Source organism: Hippoglossus hippoglossus, chromosome 11, assembly GCF_009819705.1.
Source record: "Hippoglossus hippoglossus isolate fHipHip1 chromosome 11, fHipHip1.pri, whole genome shotgun sequence".
Taxonomy (NCBI): domain Eukaryota; kingdom Metazoa; phylum Chordata; class Actinopteri; order Pleuronectiformes; family Pleuronectidae; genus Hippoglossus; species Hippoglossus hippoglossus.
Window position 1 is genome coordinate 1,237,611 of NC_047161.1, and position 12,330 is coordinate 1,249,940.

Sequence of the window (12,330 nt, forward strand, 5' to 3'; positions counted from 1 at the left end):
GTTCCCAATCTCCTTCCTCCTGTCAAATCTCCTCCTCTATACCTTCCCCCCCCCCCCCCCCCCCCCCCCCCCCCCCCCCGCCTTCCCTCCCCCAGCATGGCAATGCCGAGTTTTCCTGGGAAGGAACCAATGTAAGTCTCCTTGTTTAAATCTCCTCTTCCTGTGTTTTGTCCCCACCCCTCCATCAAACCTGCGCTCCCTGCGTTTGAGTGAATAAGTTGACATCCTGCTCGTTCGTCCTGCCGCTGCTCCTCTCGCTTGTCTCTCTCTCTCCTTCTACTTCTCTGTCCATTCCCCCCCCCCCCTCTCGGCCGTCTGCTCCTCTACTGTACTGCGAGCTTCATATAAATACAGAGTCACAGATTACAGGCGGTAAGAAGCTAATCTCATCCACAACTCAGGCCTTTGTACGAGGCCCGGTTTGTTCTGGGAGCTCTGGACTGCTCTGGACGTTTACCAACCCTCAGCAGAATTTATTTGCACCATGTTTATTTTGTTCTGCCTGAAGCAAAGTTATCTCACAGAGACACACGTCTGCTTGTTCACGCCACAGAGGTCAGGAGCTGTAGAGAACAGGAGCCTTGTTCATTTAAAGGCAGCGCTGATTACTTCCACAAAGGAGGAGATGTTTTCATCTGCATTCGTCGATTAGCAGAATTACACAAAAACCACTCAGCCACGTTTCATGATATTTTGTGGAGGGGCGGGGGAAGGACCCCAGAGAGGATCCAGATCAACGGGCGTAAACATGGCGACACAGAGCGAGACAGAGCGTCAGCCTTCGCAGAGGTTTGATCTCATTCTCGTTCATTTTGAGATTAAAAAAATCAACTAGTAGGTTTAGTTCTAATTAGTTAATTGATGACTTCACCACAGCTCTGTCAACCAATTAGATTCTAGCTCCAAATGTTGGCAAAAGCTCACGATGGCGGCACCTGGGTTTGTCCTTCATGACACAGAATCATGGTCTTTGTGTTCAGACTGTGAGACGAACAGATTGTTAGAACAGCTGCAGACTCGACTACGTCACATGAAGACGATAGGAAAGCACACGGATGATCCTTCACGTGCACGTCACAGAGGGAGCAGATCATATCACTTTGCCTTCTTGCAGTAATTAAAGCACTTTAACTCAAAATATGACATCACATCCAGCACAGATCCAGCCCCCCCCCCGTGTAACAGAGACCACATGTTTTCCCGTCCATGTCCCAGTGTAATTATCTGTTGGGAGAAGCTCATTAGGAGCTGGGATCCGTCTCTGGGTTCATTAGTCTGCCGTGAGCACTGACGCCAGGAAGTACAGTAGAGCTCACACGAGCGTGAGCGCCCCCTTCAGGCTGCTGGTCTGAGCACAGACCTGATTCTCCCTGTTTCCTGTCTCTGGATTTAAAGTAGTTTCCCAAACACTCATCAAGTTTGTTCTGGAGAGGATCAACAACATCTGGAATAAAGTAAAGACGTCGATTCAGCCATGAATATTATATCACACTGAAGTCTGAGGCTGTATGAGACAGAGACTGTATATAAAGATGATAAATTAAGATGATAAACTTTTCTACTCAGTATAATAAATTCTTCATTTCACTGGTGATGAAACTGTATCTCTAAGATTTCATGAGGATTCTGTGCCGACTCCTTTTTGTGCATTTTAAATTGCTTCACCACTTCAAGCATCGTTTTGTTTCCCGTCAGCCGCAGAATATCTCCATCATTTACCAGAGCTCTGAATTATTAACTGTCCTTTTTATTCCTCCCATCACATCCTCCCTCCTCCCTCCTCCCTCCTCCCTCCTTCTTCTCTCTCTGTCTCAAACTATCTTCAATCATCTGCTCTCTGCACCTCAATTTCTTTTATTCCCTCTTCTTTCTTATCTTTATTTCGTCATGTTTCCCGTCACATTATTTATTCTCTGCAATCCTCCCTCCTCCTTCTTCTGTCTCTGTTCTCCATCTTTGTCTTCCTCTCCCCCGTCCTCTGCCTCCTCCAGTCGTCCATGGAGGACACTACTTCGATCCTGCCCCAGCTCAACAGGAAGTCCAACAACAGCTACGGGATCGGTGCTCTGGCTAAGTCCTCTCTGACAGGTGTGTCAGGTGTGTGTCTGTGCTGCTAGATGGTAAAACTGCCCCCATGTTGCCTCCACTCGCTCCACGCCGGCTCGAGGACGAACTCGTTGTTGAGCTGAACGTCCCCGACGTGTCAAAGATCCTTCTGGGTTTGTTCTTGTGTCTTCTTCAGATGTGTGTTTGGCATCAGAGCAGTTCAGCAGCAGAGGTTTGGTGACGCAGCCTGTGAACCTGCGTCTGCTTCCACTCGGCTGCTGCGCTGCTTTCAGGCCAAAGGTTCATTACACACACTGAACAACAACGACAACAACAACAACAACAACAACAGGAATGATCTTTTGACCTTTGCCGTAAACAGCGGATTTTAAAAACCAACGTTTGCATCAACACACGACTTCACCCTCGAGCAGGAGGAGGAGGAGCTTGGAACCAACATGGCCGCCCCTGTGGGTGCCCCCCCCCCCCCCCTCTCTTCCATTGATATCAACAGCAGACGTCAATGACACATTTCGCAGAGTCATTGATGGGATTCAAGTCAGATTTTTTAATTTCAATGAAACTAAAGTAAGTGAGATTACTTACTTTAATGACTTCCTGAAGCATCTCCACAGGCGTGTTGGGAAACGTGGTGTGTTTGTACTGTGGCGCTGCTGCTGGTGGCGTGGCGCTGCTGCTGGTGGCGTGGTGGCGCTGCTGCTGGTGGCGTGGCGTGGCGCGGTGCTTGTGGCGTGGTGGCGTGTGGTGAACTTGGCGGGCGCCTCTCCTGTGCTTCCTCGCTCTTTGTGCCTCACAGTCTGGCGCTCTGTGCTTTTTGCATATTGCTCAAGTGAAGAACCTCAGAGTTGTTGTGTCATTTCTGTCGTGCGTTTTTTAAAATAAATCTGTTTTTCTTTTTGGAGCCTTTGAATGGCCGAGACCCCAACACCACCCCCCCTCATCCCCATCCGTCTCATTTCTATTTCCATCCCCAATTAGACTCTGCGGGAAGTGTTTGATTTTCAAATGAGATCGTCTCTCTTTGTCAACGGAGAAGAGCTGTTTCTATTTATAACCACGCCTGTAACCTGCCCCCCCGGACACGGGGAGCGGTTTCCAACGCTCTATCTGTGTTTATTCATGTCTGTTTGACTTGGCTTTCATTTTCCTTATCGATCAGCCTCTCTGCGAGCGTTGGACTCAGAGTGTATGTCTCTAGTTTGAATCTGGTATTTGCATCTTAATTGGGCAGAGACTTGCCGGTGGCCCCTTCTCAGCGTTCTGTTTACACCCAAGGATTAGTCTCCTCTTCCTCTGCTCCGCGCTCTGGAACTCTTTTAATTGCGTAAAGTCTAATGAATCTCATTTATTCTGTTTGCCAAGAGATGAGCAATGGCTTTAATTATTAATGTGGGCTTGTCAGCGTTTTCAGCCGTCATCCTTTTCTGTTCAATTCATCAAACTCTTAACGAGCCCAGAGGGCGACCGACCCGCCTCCTGACCTCTGACCTGCCGACTCCAGTCCAGCAACTAACCAGAGATTCATTAATACGACTAATTCATCAGTTAATTTAGTTACATCTGAATGTCTAAGCTTTTATTTGATTAAATCACAGAGAGCTTCACATGTTGAATCTGACATCAGCAGACTTCTGGGAATTAAAGCTGTTTAATTCCCAGAACAAATTTCAGGACGAGTTGAAAATGATCCACGGTCATTCTAATGATCCTAATGAAGTCTCACAACCAGTCACGACCTTCCTGAATTCATCCATATCAATACATTTATTACCTCATTGACATTTTCAATCAGTTCCAACACTTCTCCTGCAACGTTCCCCAGTTTCCCATCATCGCTCCACCTCCGAGCCTCAGATGGAGGTGTAGTCAACTGCAGAGGCACAAAGTCGTCTTGACAGTGTTTGTGTGTGTCTGGTGCGTGTTGTGTGTGTGTGTGTGTGTGTGTGTGTGTGTGTGTTGTGTGTGTGTGTGTTGTGTGTGTGTGTGTGTGTTGTGTGTGTGTGTCTGGTCTGCTCCTCCTGCCCTCCACCCCCCCCCGTGTACCTGTTGTAGGCGTGAGTCGCTCCATGAAGGACAAAGTGACCAAGCCCACCGCCATGGCTCAGGGCCGCGTCGCCCACATGATCGAGTGGCAGAGCTGGGGCAAACCAACCGCGGGCCCGCTGGGGGGCACGGGACACACCAACCTGCAGAGAGAAAAGGCGAGGAGGTTGGAGAGCGACATGTACAGCGACCTCAGCGACGGCGAGAAGGAGGCTCGCTTTGCTGCAGGTGAGGGAACACGTGGTTCTGCCTGAACAGGTGCTACACTGGGCAGGCTCATTTGTAACAATGGGGGGGAGGTGGAGACACGTCGTCCATCTTTATTTACAGTCTGTGGTTTCTCCCAAAATGTCCGAGTCAACCTCGAGACTCATCACTCATCAATTATTTGCTCTTTTGGTGAGAAATGTTTGTTCTAGCCACCGATTCACATTTTGTCTTCACTTATATTGTGAAAATCTAAACGGTTCCAGTTCCTTTTGTAGCAAAGTTAAATTCATAATTTAATCAGTTGTTTCTCTGCAACATTCACATTTATCCCTTGGTGTTAATATGTTAATGTTGTTGCCTCCTGTTTGTTTTCCTCCCTAATTAACTGCTGTGTTAGCGAAGCTGCTGCCACTGTAATTCATCTCTAATTGGGTTTCTATGACTTAAGTGATCTTATCGTTACATGCTGCTGTTAATCTCACCGCTAACATCCTTGCTCCCCCCCCCCCCGCCTGCCCTCAGGCATCATGCAGCAGTTTGCCATCTCCGAGGCGACCCTGTTCGGATGGAACTCCATGGACGGGGAGAGTATGGGAGCCGGCTCCAACCAGGGCAGCGTGGCTCACCTGAGCGAGGTCAACCAGGAGAGCATCACCAGCAGAGGTACGGCAGTTTCAAGCTTTCTGCGAATCTCGTAAAGGACGAAAAGGGTCACTGCTGCGGTGCGAGGTGGGAGAAACCTGCAGATAAGTGTCAACACGTTGAAGCCGTCATAACTACACACACGTACGTATACGTGTAAGACGGCTCACACTCGTATCTTTGGACGTTCAGCTCTGGTGCTTTCTGTCGTGCAGAGATCCACAGTTTGGGGAAACAAAGCCCCGCTGGAAACCAAAAACAGCCCCGTCAGTTGTTCTCCCATCCAGCTGCAGAGGACTTTTGTAGGGCAGGCACACAGCTGCACATTTCTGTCTTTCACTGCTACTGGGCTCCTACTCAAAAAAACCTCAGAATGACAAATCCAGACGACAGCCTGTCATCTCTGAAACATCACAGCACCCTGTGACGCAGCGTCATGCGTGCGAGTGCAAGAGAATCTGACCACAGAAATCTTTAAGGGACTAAATAAGGAAGTGAAATGTTAAGCTGTTTGAGTTAAGCTGTGAGAGGTTTTCATTTTGAATTCAGACGGAATCTGTTCAGTTTAGTTGCACATGAGACGATGAGATGAGGAAACTGCATCTAACCTCAGAGGAAACAGTCAGATAACCTCGAGCAGGCAGCTGAACAAAGGGAGAAATGATTTGAAACGCGGGGGGGGGCTTGCACGCTGCGTTCACTTGTACACGGCACGTACCACTGTAAACCGTTTGAGTTCGAGTCCTCGCTGGTGTTCAGCACAGAGGAGCGCTGCCCGAACCCCGAGGGATCCTGTAGGTTAGCACAAGGACTAAGCCCCGCTCTCATTAATGCACCATATGGGCTCCGCGCTGCACTTTATCTAGCATGCAACACCAACACACACGTACAGCAAACACACACACACACACACACACACGATTAAAACACCACTTAGTATCAGCATTAGGACCGGGGGGGTGTTTCTCCTCCACAACAACACCGCTGCAGATAAGCTAATCATCCTCCCATTACAGTCATTACACTTTGCGTGTGCATGTATATGATTTAAACTGCTAACGAGCAGCTCAGAGAGATTTGACTTACAGGATGAATCTCAGTAGTTTGCATGAGGAGGCACTCGAGGTAGAAAGCACAAGGTCTCAAATGAGAGAGTTGGATATTTAAGTGAGGAGAATAATCTGCAACGCTCTTCTGCAGAATCTCATTTCCACCACACGCCTCTTTTCCCGTCTTCAGGGTTTCTGCAGGTTCCATTCAGGCCTTTTGAAGACGATAGTGAAGGAAACGTAATGTCTGGTACGTGACGGGACAAACCAGAGTCCATCAGGTTCCTCCTCCTGACAGAAGGTGTCTGCAGACGGTCTGTGATCAGTTCCATCTTGGTCTGTAGTTTTATTACTGCAGGTTCATATCTTATATTAATATCACTGAAAGAAGAACTACAGAAAGTGCAACAGGAGTATTGTTACTGAACGTAGCAGTAATTAAAAACACATCTAAGACCTAGAACGTAATACCTCAACCTATTCAACACTTTATTTAGGCCTCTAATCAAAACCCTGGGGTTATTAAACCATCGACTCTCCGTCCACTCGGCTCGAGTTCCTCTCGTTTCACATCCTCGTGTTTCCTGTGCACAGACCAGGTGCTGCACCACTCCGCTGCAGATGTCTGGCCTCACACCTACGTCTCACAGGGCCTGTGTTGCCTGTCGTCCTCAGATGCCTGGGACCCGATCACCAGCCAGCCCTCGGGCGTGGCCTCCCCCGCCGCGGGCTCGTACATCATGGCTGCCGGTGAGGATCAAACCTTGTCTCTCTTAAGAGCCGCGCAGCGTCTCACAGCCCTGGACACTGAGAGTTTTCTGGATGCTCTAGGTGGCAGCAACGGAGTCGGCGGAACGCCCAGCGACGGGTTCGAGGGGTCGGTGGGGAGCTTCATCCAGCAGCACCAGGCCCAACTGGCCCTGCAGCAGCACAGTCAGCTCCAGCACCTGCAGCAGCTCCACCACTACCAGCAGCAGATCCTGCAGTACCAACAGCAACAGGTAGGCAGAACGTCACTGAAGAGCCCCCCCTGAGCGACGGAGCACTGGGGGGGCGATGCTGAGTCCGTAGAAAGAATGGTAATAATTCTCAAGACGTCATTATCAAACTTTACAACAGAGAAATGTATAAATATAGAACTTGAATGAAGAACATCTTTTAACAAATGCAGCTTTTACAACTAACACCTTTAGCCTTTTTCTACAGAATCTATAACCGACAATTAAGAGCATTAATAAGGTTAAAGTTTGATGACACATTGTTTTATGGTTAAATCATAGACTGTAAAAAAAAAAATGGACGATATGACAGCTCATCAAGTGAAGCCAAAAGTGTCTTGATCGCCCCCTGGTGGCTGGCTGCAGATGGATGTTTAAGTGTTTCTTATAAGTTTGTTTTCAATTAGTTATTGATTATCAATTAGCTCGATACCACGGCTCCGTCCCTCCATCACTACGGCACCGGACTTGGCCCAAGATGGCGTTGTTCATATCTTATATTATATATCATATTTTGGCTTCATGTGGGAGGAACGACACGTGAACACGAACAAGCGCTGGACCCTGTTTCTGCTGAATTATATAAATACTGATCATCCTGCAGGGAAACAAATGATCCCCCGTGAATCTTATTTTAGTTTAATTACATTTCCTCCACTCGTCATCTCCTTTAAAGTGTCTGGAAATGAGTCTGTGCAGCTTTTGTTGGTTTAAACATCCGCTGTTGACTTTGAGCCGGGAGTTTGTTCTGCTGATGAAGTGAGTCGTGATGAACTGTGACTCCCGGAGACGTTTCCAGCTCTGACGACTTCTCTGGCATCGCCACGTTCTGCGAGCTCATTAAATAAGTGAGGGTTATGAAATAATAACCTGAAGAAGGTCAGGGAGCGTGTCTCAGAAAAGGAGCACTGAACCGAGACCTTAATGGAAACGAGCTCCTTCGCTCGACGCTGTGTATCGTGTGGTTACCCTGGTGAAGGAGCCCATTGAATATATTACATTACAGTTATAATTAAGATTTTCAATAAGTCAGTCAATTTGGGTGGATGCATCAGAGGCCGAGACGATTCCCTGCAGCCATGACTCATGATTTCGAGGGAGAATAAATGCAGACGAGGAGAAAGTCAAAAGCAAAAGTCAAAGTACCGTCCTCCTACAAACGTCTGAATAAAACTTTGTGGTTTGTTTTGGAACGACGAGCCTCTGAAACCACATTGTGATGCAGCAGCTCACCGAGGCTCTGTTGTTGTTCATCGACGAGCAGCTGGAAATGTCAGGAGCTGTGGGGCCGTCTGAAACCTCTGGTGGGAGCACTGGTGTTTGTGTTTGTTCCTGGGGAAAAACAAGAGTTTTCAAATGAAACCCGAACGTCACCCAGTAGAGTGAATACCCCCCCCAACGGTCCCCTTAACTAAGGACAACAGAACAATGCAGATCGTTGTTTAGGGCTGAAAACACATTGTGTTCAATGACTTTGCAAACATAATAAACTTATTTCCAGCGACTCCTCATTGATGCTCTTGTTTCCCTCCGTCAGACGATGGAGCACAGGCTACACAGCGGCTCCCCTTCCCTCCAGGCCACGCCCAACAGCACCATCCACAGCCTCTGCCCCCCCACCCACCCGCGCCTCGCCGACCTGTGGGGGGCGGCGCAGGTGGAGCCGCACCAGGTACGAACTCAGCCGCTGAATCCAGACGGTGGAACTAGGGACTTTGAGATGATGGTTTAATTAAATGTGACAAAGAGGCAGTGACGCGACGGCACTGGGCTGCGTGACTAGAGACAGTCACTGGGAAACAGGACAGTCTCCTTTAGTCACTGCTGTTGAGAGAAGCGTCATCATGACCTCATGTCTTATTATTCCTTCTCCTGCTATTGTTATCAACTCAGGTTCATGTTGTTTAATGCATCACCAGCCACATGCAGGAATATCTTGTTTATGAACTGGACCCGAATAACTGTTTCCCCGTCATCCCTGACTTTCACATCTGTCTGTTTTCTTTCTGGCTTTGTTGATACCAGCAGAGATATTTAGCAGACATCTATAGTGCAGTGAATGATGGGGAAAGCTGCCGGGGAAGTCGGAAAGGTAGGAGACAGGCTGGAGGTCTGCATGGAGCACTGCCAAAAAGTCTGCATGACGGCCTGTAGTGGCTCTGATGAAGTCTGACTCCGGATGTAAATCTGCCTGGTCTGCAGAGTAGCATGCTGCAAGGTCCACACGTTTACAACCCCGGGCATTTGGATTCAGCATCTCTGTCTGTTGTACCTGCCGACCTTTTCTTTCTGAACTCCTGCACAGGGAAGCCACGCTGACAGCGGCAGAGGAGCGCTCTTGTTCTGCTTGTGCATCTCTTCTCCTCGTACTTTGTGTGTGTTTTCAGTTTTTGGTTGCTAGGACTCACTGGAACTGAAGTCCTGGTGTCAGTCGGTGATTGAGCACACATGAATATTCCAGTAACCCATTGAAACCCGCCCACTCCAAGCTTGAAGTCAGTGCTGCAGAATATAACAAGCGACAAATCTGTCAACTTCACTGGTTGCAGGTGGAGATGGCTGGGCAGCTGAGTGGACTGATGGCTGAACTGGTCGGAGGACTGGTGGAGACGGTCGGGGAGGAGCCCGAGCTGGAGTCTGAAGACTTCATGGAGCAGCACGAGGAAGAGGAAGAGGAGGAGCTGACGAAGGTGAGGCAGGACAATGTCCGGGAGATTCACAGTGAGTGAGTGGACGTGTTGATGAGGTTTCTAACAGGTGACGGACGAGAAACTGGAAGAACACAAACATCTCAGGATGAAGAAGAGGAGCCTCCTGCTTCATCTGACCAGGACAATCTCCTGCTGCTTTCAGAGTTTACGTCTGAAAACAGCTTTAGACGCCACCACCTTGATCCCCATTGTCCCACATGTGTCCTCCATGTTCATAAAAGAACAGATTAACTTAACGAGACACAGATTAATATCAATACCATTAATTCTTGTTCGGTTTAGCAGAGTAGAGGAATTTGACAGTGATGTACAAAAACATTCAAAGGCTTCCACTCTGAAATAAGGAGCCACGGCCACCGGGTGAGAGATTAAAAACGAAGGTGATCAATTGTAAAAAGTGACGACGTTAGATAGAAGTTATTAATAAGGTAGAACAAAGACTTACTCACCTGTGACACAGCTCAACTTGTCTTTTTAAACTCTTCATTTCCTTTGTCGACAGGTAGAAGGGGTCACATTAACCTTAGAGCCGGCGTCGTACTCTCTGAGCCCGTCCCCGCTGAGGGAAGACGTCCCCTCGGCCAGAGGTTCGAGCCCCGGACTGTCGGCACAGAGCGTTGAGTTCATGAAGCCGAGGAAACCATTCGAGGTCACGCCCTGCGTCGTCCAATCCCTGGAGGAGAAGGACGAAGAGGCGGAGGAGGGCTCTGTCGTGTTTGTTGCGACCAACTGAATCATTTGGTCACAAACGGACAAGAACAGGAAATAAATAGTCCAATAATCAATCAATCAAGCTATTATCCCGAACCCCTTCCCAACTATTTACCCACTTTGAGTCAGAGCAACTGGGAGAAGACTTTTTTCAGATGGAAACGTTGGATGTAATGTAAACAGACTTTGACGCCAAGAAGCCCCAAAGGTCAATGAGGGAAATGTGGAATATAACAATATGAGACGATGAACTAATAAACTCTGTGGCAGGCGACGAACTAAAATTCAGTGACTGCTGAACGACGCCGTGCGAGGAGGAGATCGATTCTCGGTCGGACCACCGACAGCCGAACAGGCGGATGTGAAATCCTCAAAAAAAGACAACGTCGGACCAGAAGAAGAAAGGTTCTAGTTTAAAAACAATTCAGTGCAATACAACCAACACGGACACGACCAGACGTTGGGTCAAACAGTTTTTTGCAAATAACTCGGAGTGCGGCAGAAGTATGTGTGTGTGTGTGTGTGTGATGTGAGAAAACCCTGCAGGAGAATAAAATAAACCTGGTCAGGGAGTCGTCGGATGTTCCACGTGTGCTTTGGTTTGATTGACAGCTCGTCTGAGCGGCTGTGATGCCCTGAACCCGGTCGAATGCGACACTCGGAGCGCGTGGCGTGCACTCGGAGCGCGTGGCGTGCACTCGGAGCGCGTGGCGTGCACTCGGAGCGCGTGGCGTGCACCCGGAGCGCGTGACGTGCACTCGGAGCGCGTGGCGTGCACTCGGAGCGCGTGGCGTGCACCCGGAGCGCGTGGCGTGCACTCGGAGTCATTTGCAAACACGTGATCTGGACACAACCAACAGGAAAGTGCATGCATTTTAACAGTGACCTAGCCCTACCAGTGTAACACAGTATACAAAGTAATAACATATCAAATTGCTCTTTGTAATAAAAGAAAAAAATCCAATAAACTGATATGTATTTGTACGACTGTAAGACTGTATGTATGTAATGTATGTTTGTACGAATGTAGCTTTGTCTGTGTGTAAAATATATATATATATATATTCTGGGAAACATTCTTCTGGCTGCTGCTCTGTTCCAGTTTCTCTACTGGTTGTTGTTGTTGTCACCATCAAGATGCTGGTTTACAAGACTAGAAACAAAGAAGGACGACATGCCGGCTCCCAAAGGTGAAGACAAATCTTCTTTCTGTTTAAATTGTTTATTTGAATCTAAAAAAAATGAACTGAAACGTCAAAATGCCAAATTTGCAAAACGTGCAAAGATTAAATTTGGTGTTCAAGCTTCAGTGTGAATGTGGAAGGTTTTGTCTCCACAGAGCTGCAGTCGTTTCCCTTCTAACTGTTTCACTGCCTTGCTCATTACCCCGGGCCTGGAGGCAGATACGTGCCCTGGTTCATTCAAGTGCTGCTCTGAGCTCTCGTTGAGGCTTTTTGTGTGTTTGTTGTGGTTCCACTTTAAAAAGTCCAGTTGCAAATGGTGGGTTTTTTGTTTCAGCTCCTTCAACATGAAAATCTAGATGATAAACAAAAACAGAGGAAGTCATTTGTCACGTGTGGTTGTACGTTCAAATCGATATATCACCAGCTCACACAGGATGTAACCTATAGACAAACATATACAACATCACTTTCTACCGTCATCTCTCTCCTCCGAGTCGCGAGCTGCTAAAGAGAACGATTCCCTCTCACGCTCCGGTGGCCGAGACCTCGATGCACCAGAGCGCCGTGATGAGCATCTGTCCTCTGGTTGTCCCCTCGCCGCTCAGGGATCTCGTCCCGGGAATCAAACGCCCGAGCAGCACACGAGAGGATCCGCAGTTTGGAACAAGAAACACCTCATTGACGAAAAACTGAGACGTCAGTCAGGCTGAATAAT

At 48.3% G+C, this 12,330-nt stretch overlaps 1 protein-coding gene across 9 annotated transcripts in view; it reads left to right on the forward strand.

The window, feature by feature from the left end:
- Positions 1-11,474, forward strand: part of LOC117771048 — a 39,758-nt gene extending 28,284 nt beyond the window's left edge. For 2 of the 9 annotated variants that reach the window (XM_034601038.1, XM_034601039.1), the window contains exons 3-11: positions 96-131; positions 1,992-2,097; positions 4,120-4,338; positions 4,843-4,983; positions 6,606-6,761; positions 6,843-7,012; positions 8,547-8,681; positions 9,559-9,699; positions 10,223-11,474. In XM_034601038.1, the coding sequence (XP_034456929.1) occupies positions 96-131; positions 1,992-2,097; positions 4,120-4,338; positions 4,843-4,983; positions 6,606-6,761; positions 6,843-7,012; positions 8,547-8,681; positions 9,559-9,699; positions 10,223-10,453 (1,335 nt within the window). In that variant the 3' untranslated portion in view covers positions 10,454-11,474. The remainder of the gene's footprint in view (positions 1-95; positions 132-1,991; positions 2,098-4,119; positions 4,339-4,842; positions 4,984-6,605; positions 6,762-6,842; positions 7,013-8,546; positions 8,682-9,558; positions 9,700-10,222) is intronic. The other 7 variants (XM_034601041.1, XM_034601042.1, XM_034601043.1 and 4 more) reach the window with 5 other exon arrangements.
- The last annotated feature ends 856 nt before the right edge of the window (positions 11,475-12,330 follow it).